An 18,850-nucleotide genomic window follows, 5' to 3' on the forward strand; every position below is an offset into this window, starting at 1 on the left:
GCTTCTCTAACTCGTTTTTCTTCTCTGTTTTACTTTCTTTCTTTGTCACAAGAATATTCAAATATTTTAATGAGAATAATAGAAAGAAAGTTGCATATTATCTTAATTGGAGCATTCCATAAGGTTATATACTTTGGTTTAAGGTAACACATGACCGTGTTTCATATCTCTTTCTTGGGGCTTGCTACTTTCTTTTTCTAACTTGGACCTTCATCGCTTTGCAAAGAGTGAAGGATAACCTGAATTCCATGTTGCGGGACGAGTAAAAAATTTATAACCGGCGAATGAACATAAGTTGGGGAGAAGGTGAATCTGTAACGTTGCAGTATCATGATAAGAACAATCTTTGCTCCCACAGTTGCAAAGTTGAAACCTACACAGGTCCGAGGACCAATCCCAAAGGGAAAATATGCGGCTACATTGTTGCTTGTAGCTTTAGCCACTCCTCCTGAAAATCTCTCTGGTTTAAACAAGTGAGCATCGTCACCCCAAATTCCAGGGTCACGATGAACTACCAAATTTGAAATGAACAACTGGATGTTAGCTGGCAAAATGAATTTCCCCAGTCTAACTTCTCTTTCACTTCTCCTGATAAAGGCGACTGTAGGAGGATATAGTCTTAAGGCCTCATTGATTATCATGCTTATCTGCAATGGTGAGGAAAATGATAAGGCGTTTGGATTATATACAATCAATGATTAGTGACTAAATTTCTTACAGTGTGTAGTTTAGATAAGTCATTTGGATGAGGATTTTGATGACCAAACAACTCGATCACTTCTTCTCTTGCTTTGTCTTGCCAATCTGTATGGATTGCTAGCAACAAGACAGTCCATGAAAGCAAGGAATTGATGGTTTCTTGTCCAGCAATGTAAAATGTCTTGCACTCGTCAATTAAATCTTGTACAAGGATTCTCTTGTTTTCATCAACATCGTGATATGCTTTTAAAAGTAATCCAAGAAAATCAGTACCATAGCAATCTATATCTCCAAGTTTCACCTTTTCTTCTCTTTTCTTGATGATTTCCATCACGGAGTTGTGCATTACACCTAAAAGCTTGTCCCCTTCAATCTCGTCAGAGGTTTTCCAAATTTTACTGCAAGTGAGAGAGAGATGACATTAAGGAACTCGGGGAATTAATGTGCACCAGTCCAAGATTAGGCTAAGGTGGAAAGTACCTGAGGCCTGGAAACCTTGGTTTAAAAATATTCCTTCGTATAATGTTGGAATATTTTGTCATCATATCGAAAATTGTTTTCCCTTCTAAGTAATTGCTACCAAAAGCTGTCCTTGATATAATATCTGAAGTCAATAACCTAAATTCTTCAGACACCTCAATCTCTTTCGCTTGATATTTTTTCCAAGATTGTAGCATCAATTCAACACTAACAATCATTCCAGGAATCATTTTCTGTCAAAAGTCAGCTTTGATGAGTTTTAGGGTTCATTTAGATGTACAGTGAGATTAATTCTAATAAAATTAAAAATAGTAGTAAAGGTAAGATTAATTATTGTAATGTGGTGAAATTAGATAAAGTGAAATTAAAAAAAATATTTATTTAGATTTAAACATAATAACCACAATGAAGTGAAAATAGAATTAAAAATATTAGAGTAAGCATATGAGGAGACTCGGAAAAAAAATTAATGATAAATATTTATGGTTGGAACTAGGAAGCTTACTCCAAGGTTTTCCCCTTGAAAAGTAGGGTTTATCAATTTGCGGTGCTTTACCCACTGTTCACCTTCTGATGTCGCCAATCCATTGCCCATTAGCTTCATGGAATAGAACGGGAGTGACGCTTTTAGATATGATCCGTCTCTGTTATTTAACACCTCTTTGATTAGCTCTGGTTCTGTTATAAGTAATTGAGGTTCGCCACCTCTCCAACTAAGGTGATTCTTCCCTATTCCAAAAAAGGAAATGAATACGATTAAGGATTTAAATTATGGTCATGGATGATTTTTAAGGATGGGTATTATATGTTTTGGAACTGGAAATCAGGCAGAAATAAAGATCGAAGCAAGTCATACCATAATTATTCATCCATGTATAAACGTGAGGCAGTACCCTGGGAAATATATCATCTAATAAACCCAAGGGTTTGCTTAAGGCTTCGTTTCTCATTTTCAACATTTCTTTGGTGTTTCCATGGATGAACTTGTAAGAAGGACCTTTAATTCCTTGTGAACCTAGTCGATACTGTATGTAAACTGGAGTCCACCAAAATCTGTGCAAGAATCTGAAGAGAACTAAAAGCAGGCAGAGGCAAACAAAGCTTGAGAGAATCAATATTGGATCTCCCATATTTCGCTTGATTTTCTCTTACGAACTCTCTTAATTGAAAATTTATGGAAGGTTAGTATTGCTTTGTTAATTTGATTGTATATTGGCCATTCTTTTATGGGTTGAAAGGTGAAGAGCAAACAAAAGTAGCTGCTGTTTGCCTGAGGTTTTGGCTTAATTTGAATTATTATTGTGAATATTTTATCACATTCTTTCGGTTTCAGTTAACTACTTTTTTCATTAAACATATTAATAATGTCAACCTCATAACATCACACCGTTTATCTATTATTAATTTCTTCATCTTCCTAACGCCCCATATTTTATTTCCATTGTACTTTTTTATTGTGTTGATGACTATTTTGACCCTCTAACTTTATAAAATAATTGTTTTAACCTTTCGTTTAATTATTTATCTCTTCTAGCTCATAAAATTTGACTTGTTTGTCAAATTACTCCAAAATAGATAGAAAAGTTAACGTTTGTTAACTTTATTGACATGGCATACACAGATTGTCACGTTAGAAATTATTTTTTAAAAAATTATAAAAATTAAAAATACTTTTTTTATAATTTTAATAATTTTAATTTTTAAAGAATTTTTGTAATTTTTGTAATTTTTTAAAATTTTAAAATTAATTAATTATTTAGATAGCATAAATATGGATTGTCATGTGGATATAACCTCAGTAAAGTTAACATTTTTTAAATTTTTCTTATATTTTAGGGTGATTTGAAAAATAACGCAATTTTATGAATAAAAATGAAAACTTAAATTGAAGGTTAAAATGATTTTTTATATAAAATTAAAGGAAGAAATATGTCATAATGCATTTTTTTATATTTTTTGTTATAGAATTCATAATATATTATTTCTAAGTACGTGGCTTGGCAATTAATTTTGATAGTTAATTTTTCAACATTCTAATTTGATTTAACTTTCTCAATTCGATCCGATTTGGTTCTCAAAAAAAATTTCTACAAGTGATATAATTTTAATTGGTGGATTAGATAAAATTCTCAATATCAACGCAATTCAAAAATTTGATTCGATAAATTTCAACTCACCTAAATATAAAAACAGACCAATCGTTTCATATTTTTCAATACTTTTGTAAAAATATACTTTAACCTAAACCTGAAAGGTGATGCTAGAGTATTTCCTTGCGTGAATTTTGTTAGGTTGTTGTGCAGTTAGTGAGCTGCTCATAAGTTGTCAGCAGTAGTTATTCCTATGCATTCTTGTATATAAACACACTTGATCTACTAAATCAACATATGAGGAATAATAATAATTCATTTTCTCAAAAGAATTCATTCTTTATTTCTGTTAAAGAATTTTTTTTACACATACTTACATGGTATCAGTCTCCTAAGTCTTGGGGACTTGCTTCTATTGTGTGTTGATGGCAACCACTGCTGATTCTGCTTCTGCTTCTCATGGTGCTATTTCCGTCACAGGTTCTTGGTTAGTTCAGTCATTTCCTAGGCATGATTCTGTCAAGTTAGATGAAACTAATTTTTTTTCAATGGAATCAACTATACGTTTGATTGTTAAAGGTTATGAGTTGACCAGTTTTACCAAAGGTATATTACCTACTTCACTGCAGTTTGTGCTGTCTCTAGAAGATCCTTTGGTTCCGAATCTAGAGGCTTCGCTATTTCTTCAGCAAGATAAGTTACTTGCATCTTGGTTGTCCACGATTAGTGTCTTATTTTATCTTGTTTTATAGATGCCAAGACAGCGTGTGATGTCTGAAGCACCGCAACTCGTCTGTTCGCCCCTGTCTCGGAGCCAATTTGGCTCGCATAAGACATGAGTTACACTCCGTCAAGAAAGGACATATGACGATTAAAGAATATGTGGCTAAGATTTAGAATACCCGTGCCTTGATTGAAGCATCTGGATCTTGGATCTCGGAGGTTGAGAAAGTGAAAATTATTCTGGCAGGTTTAAGTCGAAGTACGATACCGTGCTCACACTCAAGTCATTTTCGTCTAAACTGCTTCTGATGTAAAGACTCGTCGATATACTGTTGGAGTATGAAAGTTGTCTGACTCGTGTGGTGCAGGAGGTGCCAATTCATGCTCATCTGGTGGAGACTGCTTTGGCACCGACGATGGTGGAACCTATGCGTGGTGGCCGCCCTCCCACTGGTAGTTGTAGGAAGGGCTTTCGCTCTCGCATTCAGTGCTAGATCTATGGCTGATTTTGGCACTTGGCTCAATGCTGCTTTTACTGGTTCAATCGAGACTTTGATGGGTCTGCTCCAATAACAGCAGCTTGAGCTCAGGTTTTTGGTGATGAACGGGGCTTAAATGGGGGACTTGGTTTGAATGTGGTGAGTCACCACGAGAGTTCTAGTGTTTTCTCTTTTCCTTCAATTGTTCTTGGCCAGTTCGAGCCTTATTTGATGATGGCGTTACTAGTTTTTGGTCACGGTTGTGACTGGAAAGGTTTCTCTCCTAATGTGGTTATTCCACAAATGCCACACCCTAGGGTTTCCTCTAACTATGTTGCTATTTTGGGTACTAGTACGGACCCAAATTTTGGGTCATTTGGCGGCCTTCTTAGGCCAAACGGGGCAGGCCTTAATTTTGGGCCATGCGATGGCAGTCCCAGGCCGATTGCACTAGGCCTAAATTTTGGGAAATCTAAAACAAACCAGTGTTTTGGGCCATCTAATGGCCTTGCTGGGCAAACTAGTACAGGCCACAATTTTGGGCTAGCTGGGCTGGCTGCAAATTGTGTTGCTTTTGAGGTTTCAACTGGTCATGGACAAGGTCTTGGGCCAACCAATAGTGGTAGTAATGGGCCAAATAGTGGGTCCAGGTTACTGTGGTTAATGAAGCCAAGGGGACGTGTTTTTTTTGGGTCGGTTCTTAGTGTTTTTGATTCCTCGCCCTGTACTAAGTTGCCCCAAATTCCTGATTTGCAAGCACCCGATTTCTCCAACACTAGTGGGTCTAATGTGAATACGGCCTAATATAGGTCTAATTTTGATAGTAGTGACTATTACATTCCTATACTTGTAGGGATTTCATCCTGGTATCCTGATTCAGGAGCTACGCATCATGTTTGCAAGGAGACTTCCAGTTTGAATGAGTCAATGCCATAATCAGGTACACCTCTTCTTTTAATGGGCGATAGAACTCTTGTAAAAATTTCGTGTGTTGGAGTTTCTGTCTTGCCAACGAGAAATAAATTGCTACATCTGTCTAATGTGTTGTGTGCCGAATATACAGAAGAATCTATTGTTTATTTCTCAGTTTTCTAAAGAAAATAACGTATTTTTTTAAATTTCATCTGACTTACTGTGTTATTAAGGACATCCAAACTCTGGAAATTTTACTGTGGAGCCATACTCGTGATAGACTCTATCATTTTTCTCCTGTCACTACTGTTTCAGCAACTGCGGTTCCTTTTGTTCACAACACTAGGCTTTAGTCTCGCTCTGACAATTGTGATGTTTTCACGTTATGGCACTGCCGGCTTGGTCATCCCTCCGCTACTATTGTTAAATCCATTTTAGATAAATGTCAAATTGTGTCAAATAAAACTTCTTTTGATAATATGTTTGTTGCCTGCAAAAAGGGTAAATTTCATAAATTTCCTTTTTCAAAATCTACTACTGAATATACTTATCCGTTTGCCTTGGTTGTCTTCGACTTATGGGGACCTGCGTCTGTTGTTTGTGGGAATAATTGGTACTATGTTTCATTTGTTGACATGTGTAGTCACTTTACTTGGATATATCTCGTTCGTCATAAATCTCAGGCTATTGGCTGCTTTGTTCAGTTTCAGAAGATGGTCAAAACTCAGTTCGAAAAAGATATTAAAAAATTTTAGAGTGATTGGGGTGGTAAGGTTCGTGCTTTCATGGCAGTTCTAGTGCACCATGGGATCATTCATAGGCTCTCCTGCCCGCATACATTCGAACAAAATGGCATTGTCGAACGAAAACACAGACGCATTGTTGAGGTGGGCCCTACTCTTTTGGCTTAAGCGAATTTACCTATGGAATTTTAGGGTTACGCTTTCTACTGTGCTGTTCATCTAATAAATAGACTACCTATGTAAGTGTTGAAAGGTCAGTCTCCTTATATCGTTCTTCATAGGTAGGACCCAACGTATGATCACTTGCGAGTGTTTAGCTGTTGGTGTTTTCCATATCTGCGTCCATTTAATAATCACAAACGAGATTTTCGTTCTTAGTCGTGTACATTTTTAGGGTATAATTCTCAACATAAAGGGTATTATTGTCTTATACCATCTGGTAAAGTGGTTGTCTCTTGTCATGTTGTGTTTGATAAATGTCGTTTTCTATTTTCTATGACTAATGTGGCTTTTCTTCAGTCTGGTGGGTGCATCTCCACTTATGTTCCTATCGTTCAGCCTCTCTCTGATGAGACAGCTGAGTCTTCACCTTTCAGATTTTTGTTTCGTAATGTGTCTGATAACACTGGTTCTCATCTCGCTGTAGCAATTGACTCAGAGGTTGAATTGGGTGTTGATCGTGAGCAAAACAGTTTGTCCCCATCGTCTGCTGAACCCAGTCCTCCTCTCTGACCACCATCACTCTAACTGCATCGTGTTTTCCTCCAGATGTGGGTAATACTCATCCCATGGTTACTCAATCCAAAGCAAGAGTTTTTAAACCCAAAACTTTCCTGGTTCAAGTTGGTGATTATGAGCCACGCATGATTATTGAGGAATTTACTAATAAAGAGTGGCAGCTGGCGGTACAGGCTAAGTATGATGCCTTGATAAAAAATTCCACTTGGGAACTTGTTCCCTTACCAACTGGTCAGAAGGCAATTGGATGTAAGTGGTTGTTCAAAGTAAAGATAAAACCTGATGGTACTATAGCTTGTCGTAAGGATCGTTTAGTGGCAAAAGGTTACTCTCAGGTGCCCAGGTGCGATTTTAAAGAAATATTTTGTCAGTGGTTAAACTTGCTACTATTCGAACTATCTTGTCAATTGCTATCTCCAAAGGCTGGTAGCTACATTAGGTTGATGTCAACAATGCTTTTCTGGATGGTGATCTTACTAAAGAGGTGTACATGCACCAGCCTGCAAGGTTTGTTCAATATGGTCCGAGTGGAGAACATTTGGTGTGTCATCTGGCAAAAGCCTTATATGGTCTACGCTAAGCTTCACGAGCGTGGTTTGATAAATTAAAACACTTTCTTGTTTCTGCAGGTTTTATTTTGTCCAAATCTGATGCTTCTTTGTTTGTTCGGGTTACAAATAACTCAAGTATGGATGGGTTGGTTTATGTAGATGATATTATCGTTACTGGAAGTGCCTTTAGTAGTATTGATGATTTTGTTCAATAGTTACATAATGAGTTTGTTCTTAAGGACATGGGAGATCTACATTATTTTTTGGGCATTGAGGTTACTCTATCATTTGCTGGGTGTATTCATCTTTGCCAAAGTAAGTACATTTTGAATCTGTTTGACATAAGCTCGTTAGCTAATGCTAAAAGTGTTCACACACCAATGACCAGTTCTTCTATGCTGTCTAAAGATGAGGGAGATTGTTTGGGTGATCCTACGAAATATAGAAGTCTTGCTGGTGCCTTACAATATGAGGTAATTACTCGGCCTGACATTGCATATGCGATAAATCAAATATATCAATTCATGCATGCACCTACCAGTGTTCATTTAGTTGCGTTAAAATGAATCATACGGTACTTACGTGGCACTATTGATTATGGATTAGTTTTTCGCCCGTCGGACAGACTATCTTTGATTGGCTATGCCGATGCTAACTGAGGTTTGGGTTTTGATGATAGATGCTCGACAACTGGCTACTGTGTCTATTTTGGAAACACACCTATCTCTTAGTGTTCTAAAAAGCAACAACTAGTATCTTGTTCTACGGCTGAGGCAGGGTATAGGAGTCTGGTTGAGGCAACTAGTGATATCACATAGTTAGTTTCTTTGCTAAGAGAGTTGCAACTTAGCTCTGATGATACTCCTACTATCTGGTGTGAAAACTCCAGTGCTGTTGCAGTAGCTGCTAATCTCGTTTTACATTCTAAATTCAAGCATGTTGATCTTGACTTATTTTTCGTTCATGACAAAGGGGCTGGTCATTCTTTCATTATTAGCGAGGTGCCGACGTGTGATCAAGTTGCTGACATCCTCACAAAGCCTCTGTCGGCTTCTGTATTTTCTTGATTTCGTAGTCTTCTTCGGGTCCTACCTCTCAGGAAGATGGGTGAATGCTAAAGTATATCCTTAAGTGAATTCTGTTAGGTTGTTGTGCAATTAGTGAGCTGCTCATAAGTTGTTAGCAGCAGTTATTCCTATGCATTCTTGTATATAAACACACTTGATCTACTAAATCAACAAATGAGGAATAATAAGAATTTATTTTCTCAAAAGAATTCATTAATAATTAATTTTCTCAAAAGAATTCATTCTTTATTTATGTTAAAGCATTTTTTTACACATACTTAACATTCTTGGTTTCTCTCATTTTCAGCTCGTTGCTTCTAATTTCCACTTAATTTCTATATCTTAGTTTTCATTTGGTACATTCGTTAGTGTTCGCCTTTGAGTATCAATTAGTGAAATAGTAGACCATTTCTGGAATTAAAAGTATTCCGATTATGATGAAAATTATGTAGAACACTCAGTCATAGCATTGTTCAACCAATATTTAATCCCACCTTCTAATACTTTAAAATAAGAAAATAAAGGAGGAATTTAAAATAATGATATAAAAAATTAATATTTGATTTTAGTGCAAATAAGTTTATAAGTTTTTACATTGACACAAGATCCTATTGCTTTTTATTTTTCTAAACAATATAAGATATAGGTTCTGTAACACCCCAAACCCGGTCTAAACGTTATGACCGAATCTAGCGATGTCACATTATAACACCCCTTACCCGTATTTGACGCCGGAATAGGGTACTAGGCATTACTAGAAGACATACATTTGCATACGTATTAAACCGAGTTACAAAATTTCATCCGAATTAAAACTTTTAAATTATTAACGTGCTTTTATAATTCTTTATAAAATATCCTCGAAATATTATATTCATAACAAATAAGGCCTACGAGACCTGATATTTACTCATGTAATTCAAAGCTTCATCTCCATTTCATTCAATTCACAATTTCTCATGTTCACAATTCAAATCAATTTCTCAATCCAATATATATATATTTCAATCATCTATGAATATAATTCAAGTTACACGAACTTACTAGGGTAAATTGTAGAAATACCAAAATTTAGGGACATTTTGGTAATTTTTATTTTCCTCGAATTTCCACCCAATCTTGATATAAATTAATATTTCATTCAATTTATTAATTTAAATAATAAAACAATTCATTTCATGCAATTTGGTCACTTTTTGACATTTTTACCAATTTAATCTTAAAATATTACATTTATTCAATTTAGTCCTTGAACATAAAACATGCAAATTGGTCATTTTTAATGAGAACTCATGCTAGTTGAATAATCATTTATTTTCCTCCCCCTCTCCATTCCACATCCTTAAGGTATAATATGCTTATATGTAACATTATCTATAATTCCACCATTTATTTATATATTAATTCAAAGCTGTCCACTTGAGTCATAGTCACTAAATTATTTATATCTTGAGCCACAGAACTCCAAATTAAGATATGCTAAGTTTCTATGAAACTAGACTCACATATATTTTTACCAAAAGATTTTTAGAATATTTGGTTTAGACAATAAGTACAATTTATTCTTTAAAGTTTCCCCTGTTTCATTATTTGACAGTTTTCGACCCGTCTTCACTAAAAATTAATTATCATTGTACAAAATTCGAATGATATTTCCATTTATTTCCTTCGGAAAAAAACTCAATAAGGATTCTAAGCATATAAATTATAACTTATAATTATTTTTATTCAATTTTTGATGATTTTCCAAAGTCAGAATAGGGGAACACTAATTCATTCTAACCTTGTCTCACAAAATTTATTATATCTCATGATTTACAATTCCATTACTTACACCATTTCTTCTATGAGAAACTAGACTTAATAAGCTTTAATTCCATTTTTTCATCCTTTAATTTGATTTCCACAATTTATGGTGATTTTTCAAAATTAACCTACTGCTGCTGTCTAAAACTGTTTTAGTGCAAGATGTTGATTACTAAGTTTATAACTCCCTAATTCCCTTTCTCTATAATATTTCTCATCATTTTCACTTATTTCCCTTCACTAATATATTAAGAATATAAGACTTTATTTAAGAAAAGTCTACTATAACATCATTTCCATGTTTTTTTCAACAATATCAAACTTAAAAATATATTGAAATCTTGATGTTCTTACCTTGTGCTATTGATTTCAATCTTTAACTTGATTTTCTCTCTCCTCCAGCTTCTATTTCTTAAATCTAACTTGACATTCTAGCTCCCCATTGTCTCCTTATTAATTTTCTCTCTTGGAAGCTATGGAAATTCTTTTGATTTCTAGGTGAAAATAGTGAATTTTTGGTGAAAGGACCAAATTGTAAAGAAAACAAAAATTTCTTCTTCTCTTCTCTTCTAACGTTGGTTGCATGGAAAGATGATAATTTTTTCATCATCTTTCCTCCCTTTAATATTGATAATTGAATAATACAATAATACTAAAAATCTTAATAAAATATTAATTAAATAACATTTATCTAATTAATTAATTAAAAATATCACAAACATGATCATTGCCTTCTAGAATTCTCTCTCTTTCTCTATTTGACCATTTTGCCCTTTATAATCTTTTGAAATTCCATCATTGAGTCATCACTTAATTTGGTAAAATTACAATTTAGTCCCCCTAAAATTCTCCACCTTTTTAATTTGGTCCTAATTCATCCCTTTTCCTTAGTTTCTAAATTATTAAACCCTTAAAATATTTACACTATTGGTCCTTCAAATTTTTCATATTTACTTTAACCCCTAAAATTTTGAGTATTTACTCTTGGGCAACAAAACTTTTCTCAGTTTTGCAATTTAATCATTTTCTTGAATTAATATGTCATAATATACTTCCCAATGTTGACATAACTCAATATTACCCTTTTTATCACTTTATTTCCTTATTTTACTATATTAAGGATATTATCTTACTTTCTTACTGTAGTAATTTTCGAGGTATTATATTTCTCTCCCCCTTAAAATAAATTTCGTCCTCGAAATTTCCTTATTTTATTTTGATCATGAAGTTCATCATTTCTATATTCTTTCAATTATCATTTTCTATCCATTCTTATCACTAACATTTCTAATTTTTATATCATTTTGTACTTCCTTTTCAATAATATTATTCTTTTTACTTAGTCAAGTTCTTATTTCCTCTCTTTTTTCATAACCAGAAGTCCTTTCTTCATTTAGTTTTCTTAAAGTCATCTCTATCATTCTATAGTTCCCTTCTGTACATATGTACCTAGCTTAGTATTTGTATTCATTTTCTATCCTTTCATTTCACAATTTATTTTTAATTTAATATTTCAAACATGAATAAGAGGTAAATATTTACCTTGTAATGAAAATTATTTATCTTTTTTTAGCAGAGGCCCAATAGATTAAATAGAATACTTAGGATATACGGAATCGATACAGAGGTGCATTATTATGCACTATTAAACAGAAAGCACTAAAGTATTATACAGAGAACATGAATGTGCTAATAATCAGAGAGCACACTAAACTCCCTTAATATCCTAATAGTTCTAATCTCGTCTACTTGGGCAAGTTATTTCATGCATGCATATCACTTTTACACTTTTCTCATAATGCTTTTACATGCTTTACAATTTAATTCTTGTATCAATAATCCGTATATTTATATCTTCTCTACATTTAATACATGTATTATATTTCAAAATTCATTATTCATCCGTAATTTACTAATAATCCATATCATGTACTTCACATATCACATTTACATGTTTTGCAAATTAGTCATCATCACAATATTTCTTATAGCAAAAAAATACACTTTCTAAATATGCATGCAAATCAGAACAATAACCGGTCATAAACCAACCAGACCAACAGGCGTTTCATCTAACATTAAAATTAGGTAACATTCTCACAACATAAGAACTCTATCAGAACTGAACAATTACACATACATATCTCTGAGAATAAAATAATATATATAATATCTAGAAAAGATCATCATGTTCATTTCGACTATAATCTTCACACACATACATCTTTACCACTTAATTATAATTTCTCTGACTAATTCTGTTATCACGAACCTCACTTTATTCCATTCATTAAAAAAAAACTTCCAATTAATACATACATTCTTTTAGTTATCATACTTGAATATTTTGTCTCATCAAATTTAACTTCTTCTTTATTTACTCTCTTACTTGTTTACTTACTTGCTTGCTTAAACAACTCATGATTATAACTTACTCTTTCCTTATTGAAATTCTTTTCTCAAGTGATAACTAAAATATTTTTAATCCTTATACTCACCCGAATCTATTTATCATACTTTTACCTGAACTTTCATGTAACATAATTTCTTTACTAGCCCGTTGAATTACTTGGAATACTAAGGATACTCAGGTCTCTTATCTAAATATAACATGCCAAAGCTATGTCCCAGTCATAGTCTTACATGGGATGTTTCTTGTACTACCAATGCCATATCCCAGATATGGTCTTACATGAGAGTTCTCATATCGATGCCCATGCCCTGTCCCAGACATGGTCTTACGGGGGACCTCTCATCTCGGTGCCAATGCCATGTCCCAGACATGGTCTTACATGAGACCTCTCATCTCGGTGCCAACGTCATGTCCCAAACATGGTCTTACATGGGACCTCTCATAATTTCAATAATGCCAATGCCATGTCCCAGACATGGTCTTACACTGGCTCACATATCGATGTCGATGCCATGTCCTAGACATGTTCTTATACGAGATCGCACGCCGATGCCATATCCCAGATATGGTCTTATACAGAAATCACATATCACATGTTGCAACGGTCCAACTATTGTCTTTTCCGTCAATTCATCACATATCATTAAACGAAAATACTCATTCCTGTGTTCTACTCAATTTGATCTTTCAATTCAATTTTCATACTATTATAATATTCATGGTTTAATAGCAAAGACATAAACAAAATCATATTATTTCTAATTTAACAATTAAACATAAGATTCTATCATATAAACATATTGATTACACTTATTCAAGCAAGTGTACATAAACATACATTCCATCTATTTGTGTGTATTTACTTACCATATTTACTTAATCAAAAATATGTTGAGCACATAACATCATATGCGCGCCAAGCAAACGCGGATGAGCATATCACCATATAAACTTTCATTTTATTCTACGTTTCTACATTTCTCAACTCATGGTTGTCTTACATCATATGTTAACACATACTTATCATGAATTTTCTATTCATACATTTCTAAATTTCGTTTCATCATAAACACATTTCAATCACCTCAACATAAATTTTTTTTTAGCATTATTGGAAACAACTCGGTTAGAAGTCATCACTGTATTACAAAACAATTTCATTGGAGTCGGAAGATATTACATTATCACGAGTAATAATATGACATGTATAGTTAAACTCACATACGCTATGTTAGTCCGAGAACCGACTAAACCATAGCTCTGATACCACTAAATGTAACACCCCAAACTCGGTCTAAACATTATGACCGAATCTGGCGATGTCACATTGTAACACCCCTTACCCGTATTCGACGCTAGAATAGGGTACTAGGCATTACTAGAAGACATACATTTGCATACGTATTAAATTGAGTTACAAAATTTCATCCAAAGTAAAACTTTTAAACTATTAACTTACTTTTATAATTCTTTACAACATATCCTCGAAATATTATATTCATAACAAATAGGGCCTACAAGACCCGATATTTACTCATGTAATTCAAAGCTTCATTTCTATTTCATTCAAGTCACAATTTCTCATGTTCACAATTTAAATCAATTTCTCAATCCAATATATATATTTCAATCATCTATGAATATAATTCAAGTTACACGAACTTACCAAGCTATGTTGTAGAAATACCAAAATTTAGGGGCATTTTGATAATTTTCTATTTTTCTCGAATTTCCACCAAATCTTGATATAAATTAATATTTCATTCAATTTATTAATTTAAATAATAAAACAATTCATTTCATGCAATTTGGTCACTTTTTGACATTTTTACCAATTTACCCTTAAAATATTACTTTTATTCAATTTAGTCATTGAACCTAAAATATGCAAATTGGTCATTTTTAATGAGATCACATGCTAGTTGAATAATCATTTATTTTCCTCCTCTCCATTCCAGATCCTTAATGTATAATATGCTTATATGTAACATTATCTATAATTCCACCATTTATTTATATATTAATTCAAAGCTATCCACTTGAGTCATAGTCACTAAATTATTTATATCTTGAGCTACAGAACTCCAAATTAAGATCCGATAAATTCCTATGAAACTAGACTCGCATATATTCTTATCATAAGATTTTTAGAGTTTTTAGTTTAGCCAATAAGTACAGTTTATTCTTTAAAATTTCTCCTGTTTCACTGTTTGAGAGTTCAAAGTCCTCTTCACTAAAAATTAATTATCTCATTGTACAGAATTTGGATATTTCCGTTTGTTTCCTTTGAAAATAGACTCAATAAGGATTCTAAGCATATAAAGTGTAACTCATAATTATTTTTATTCAATTTTTGATGATTTTCCAAAATCAGAATAGGGGAACCCGAATTCATTCTGACCTTGTCTCACAAAATTTATTATATCTCATGATTTACAATTCCATTACTTAGACCGTTTCTTCTATGAGAAACTAGACTTAATAAGCTTGAATTCCATTTTTTCATCCTCTAATTCGATTTCCACAATTTATGGTGATTTTTCAAAATTAACCAACTGCTGTTGTCTAAAACTGTTTTAGTGCAAGATGTTGATTACTAAGTTTATAACTCCCTAATTCCCTTTCTCTATAATATTTCCCATCATTTTCACTTATTTCCCTTCGCTAATATATCAAGAACGTAATACTTTATTTAAGAAAACTCTACTATAACATCATTTCCATGCTTTTTTCAACAATATCAAACTTAAAAATATATTGAAATCTTGATGTTCTTACCTTGTGCTATTGATTTCAATCTTTAACTTGATTTTCTCTCTCCTCCAGCTTCTATTTCTTAAATCTAACTTGACATTCTAGCTCCCCATTGTCTCCTTATTAATTTTCTCTCTTGGAAGCTATGGAAATTCTTTTGATTTCTAGGTGAAAATAGTGAATTTTTGGTGAAATGACCAAATTGTAAAGAAAACAAAAATTTCTTCTTCTCTTCTCTTCTAACATTGGTTGCATGGAAAGATGATAATTTTTTCATCATCTTTCCTCCCTTTTATATTAATAATTGAATAATACAATAATACTAAAAATCTTAATAAAATATTAATTAAATAACATTTATCTAATTAATTAATTAAAAATATCACAAACATGATCATTGCCTTCTAGAATTCTCTCTCTTTCTCTATTTGACCATTTTGCCCTTTATAATCTTTTGAAATTCCATCATTGAGTCATCACTTAATTTGGTAAAATTACAATTTAGTCCCCTTAAAATTCTCCACCTTTTCAATTTGGTCCTAATTCATCCATTTTCCTTAGTTTCTAAATTATTACACCCTTAAAATATTTACACTATTGGTACTTCAAAATTTTCATATTTACACTTTAACCCCTAAAACTTTAAGTATTTACTCTTGGGCAACAAAACTTTTCTCAGTTTTGCAATTTAATCATTTTCTTGAATTAATATTTCATAATATACTTCCCAATGTTGACATAACTCAATATTACCCCTTTTTATCACTTTATTTCCTTATTTTACTATATCAAGGATATTATCTTACTTTCGTACTGTAGTAATTTTCGGGGTATTACATTTTTTTAAATAAACTCCTAATCCCTTGCTTTTCTTCTTATGTAATGTGAAATTCCTTACATTTTTAAATAACATAACAAAAATTAAATTTAATTCTCGAAGATTAAATATAAGCAAGTTATAGGAGCCATATAGCCTGAACATACAACCGTTTGAGCCACACGAGCTACCACATGGCCATGTGGCAGGCCATGTTGATTTCACGAATTGCACTCCAAATAATGGGAAAACGAGATTTTTAGGGTTTTTGGGCATTTTGAGATCTATATATGACAAAAATAAGAAGATAGAAGTGAGTCGTCATAGAATACTCAAGAAAACAACTCGAAAAACACCATTGAAGCCAATTTTGAAGCATATTTCCATCAAGACTAAAGATTCCCTTTTGATTCCTTTAGGGATTATTTTGAGTTTCTTTATTTCTTGTGGTTATACTATATCCTGAATATTTTTATTTTCAAGTAGAAACTAATTTTCTAAATACCTAGGGAGATGAATCCTATGGTAGATTTTTTTTTGATTTTTATTTTACGCAATAAAGACTTAGTTTCTTGTTCTTAACTACGTGTGCTTAATTCTTGGTTTGATATTTATAGATTATTAATCCATGTTTGATGTGCTTAAATCAAAGGAGGAATAGACCCTATTTAAGAGTAGATCTAGTGTAATTGAGCGGAGTTGCATGCAATCCTAGAAATAAGATGACATAAATCTATCATATTAGAGTCAAATCTAACAGGGGAATTCATAGATTGAGTTAATGCGATAATAGGGGTTTTAATTATAAAAAAATTTCGTTTAATCAACTTAGAGTCAGTTGCTCTTATTGTTGAAGAGAGATATTAGCATAATTTAGGGATTTCTACGGATGAAGATACTAAGTGAAGAAATTGCGTAATTTAGATTGATAATGACAGATGAAATCTGGGTGAATTCTTTCATGTGTGTTGTTTCACTTCTTGGTTGTTTGCTCTATTATTTTCCTAATTTTTTCTTTGTCACGTTCGTAGTTAATTAACTTAATGGATTTTAGTTATCAATCAATCGCTCCAATTATTCATTTAAATAATAGAAAGACATCAATTACTAGTCCTTTTAGTTTTCGTGGGAATGATATATTTGCTCCTCGTAGGTATACTATTAATTGATAGGTGCTCTTGCCTTTGTCAAATATATAGTTGGTTTTATGGACATCAAGTTTTTGGAGTCGTTCCTAGGGACTAAAGTATTAGGAAAATTTTATTTATATTAATTTAGCCATTTTTATTTTAATTTTAATATTTTTTAATTTAACTTTTACATTATAATTTTTTGTTTGTTTGATTTGACAGGTTCTTTTGGTTTATGACTAGAGGAAACTCGTTGGAACCATTAGTGTTTAATAGTGAAATTGAAAAGTCTACTCGCAGAAATTGTAGAGAGGTTAGAGAAGCAAATCAAGTTCAACCGATTTTAATAGATGATCAAGAGGAAAAGGATATTACTGTAGAGATAGATGACAATCAAAATAATCAGCAGCCTCCTACACCTCCTGCTCCTCGTACTATGTTTGATTATGCTAAGCCTACTCTGATTGGGGTTGAATCGAGTATCGTTAGACTGACTATTGCTGTAAATAATTTTGAGCTCAAGCTGAACACAATTCAAATGGTACAACAATATGTTCAATTTGATGGGCTGGAAGATAAAGATCCGAATGCTCATTTGGCTAACTTTCTAGAGAATTGTGACACATTCAAGATTAATGGCATTTTTTATGATGCCATACGCTTATGGTTGTTCCCATTCTCTTTAAGGAGCAAGACAATATAGTGGTTGAATTCACTTCCATGGGGTTCTATCATGACATGGGATTAGATGACTAAATAGTTTCTGTTGAAGTACTTCCCATAAGCTAAAACAGGTAAGTTGAGGAAAGACATCTCTTCTATTTCTCAAATTGATTTGGAGACATTATATGATGTATGAGAGAGATTTAATGATCTTTTGACAAGGTGCCCTCATCAAGGGTTACTGACCGCCTCTGGACGTACTAATGTCCAGAGTGTGAATACTACACTAATATATATAATTATAAGTCGATATCCATAAGTATACAGGTCTAGTTGTAATGTAGTTTTACAACAGAGTGGGTGGGTACTCCGAAAATCGTACCAAGGGAGGCGAGCGCTAGATCAATTCTAACCTAAACATTGAAATGTCTAATTAGTACTTTCCATTCAGTTATAGTACAAAAAATATAAAAAAATATAAAAAGATAAGATTCAGGAGATTAAAAAGGAAGAATAAATCAAATGTGATTATGGGTGATTAGCTCACTTTGGTAATCTCCACCAACTATCGTCTGGGGTTCCTCGTCAATCAACTAGTCATTACCCTAGCAGGATCTTCCAATCTTCCACTAACATAATGAGTTAGCAAGAACTAATTATCTCCTGACCTCACGGTCCAGACTAGTTTAGGAGTAAGGTGTTCACAGATGAGCACCAATTTTGGGTTAATTCCCACCTTGATGACTTCCCGAGGTTGTCAAGCCTAGGGTTTGTTTCACTTTCTC

General features: G+C 33.0%; 1 protein-coding gene and 1 non-coding gene across 2 annotated transcripts; both read right to left on the minus strand.

Annotated features, from left to right (window-relative positions):
* Window positions 1-2,411, minus strand: LOC107955058 (cytochrome P450 CYP749A22). The gene is made up of 5 exons (XM_016890767.2): window positions 2,036-2,411; window positions 1,685-1,908; window positions 1,180-1,412; window positions 719-1,097; window positions 1-647 (listed from the first exon to the last, which is right to left on the minus strand). Exons 1-5 carry the CDS (start codon window positions 2,307-2,309, stop codon window positions 198-200), a joined length of 1,560 nt encoding a protein of 519 aa, XP_016746256.2. The 5' UTR covers window positions 2,310-2,411; the 3' UTR covers window positions 1-197.
* A 15,787-nt stretch (window positions 2,412-18,198) lies between these two features.
* Window positions 18,199-18,305, minus strand: LOC121219701 (small nucleolar RNA R71). Its single transcript, XR_005916592.1, has one exon. It is a non-coding gene; the product is annotated as a small nucleolar RNA R71 (small nucleolar RNA).
* Between the last annotated feature and the right edge of the window lie 545 nt (window positions 18,306-18,850).

Source organism: Gossypium hirsutum, chromosome D07 (assembly GCF_007990345.1).
Source record: "Gossypium hirsutum isolate 1008001.06 chromosome D07, Gossypium_hirsutum_v2.1, whole genome shotgun sequence".
Classification (NCBI taxonomy): Eukaryota; Viridiplantae; Streptophyta; class Magnoliopsida; order Malvales; family Malvaceae; genus Gossypium; species Gossypium hirsutum.

What these genes read in the sequence shown, in the direction of transcription:
- LOC107955058 (XM_016890767.2), bottom strand. Translation starts at nt 2,309, where the DNA reads ATGGGAGATCCAATATTGATTCTCTCAAGCTTTGTTTGCCTCTGCCTG. An exon ending in TTCAAGGGGAAAACCTTGGA is followed by an intron (nt 1,413 to 1,684) that starts GTAAGCTTCCTA and finishes GACTTTTGACAG; the next exon opens with AAAATGATTCCTGGAATGAT. An exon ending in ACTTATCTAAACTACACACT is followed by an intron (nt 648 to 718) that starts GTAAGAAATTTA and finishes TCACCATTGCAG; the next exon opens with ATAAGCATGATAATCAATGA.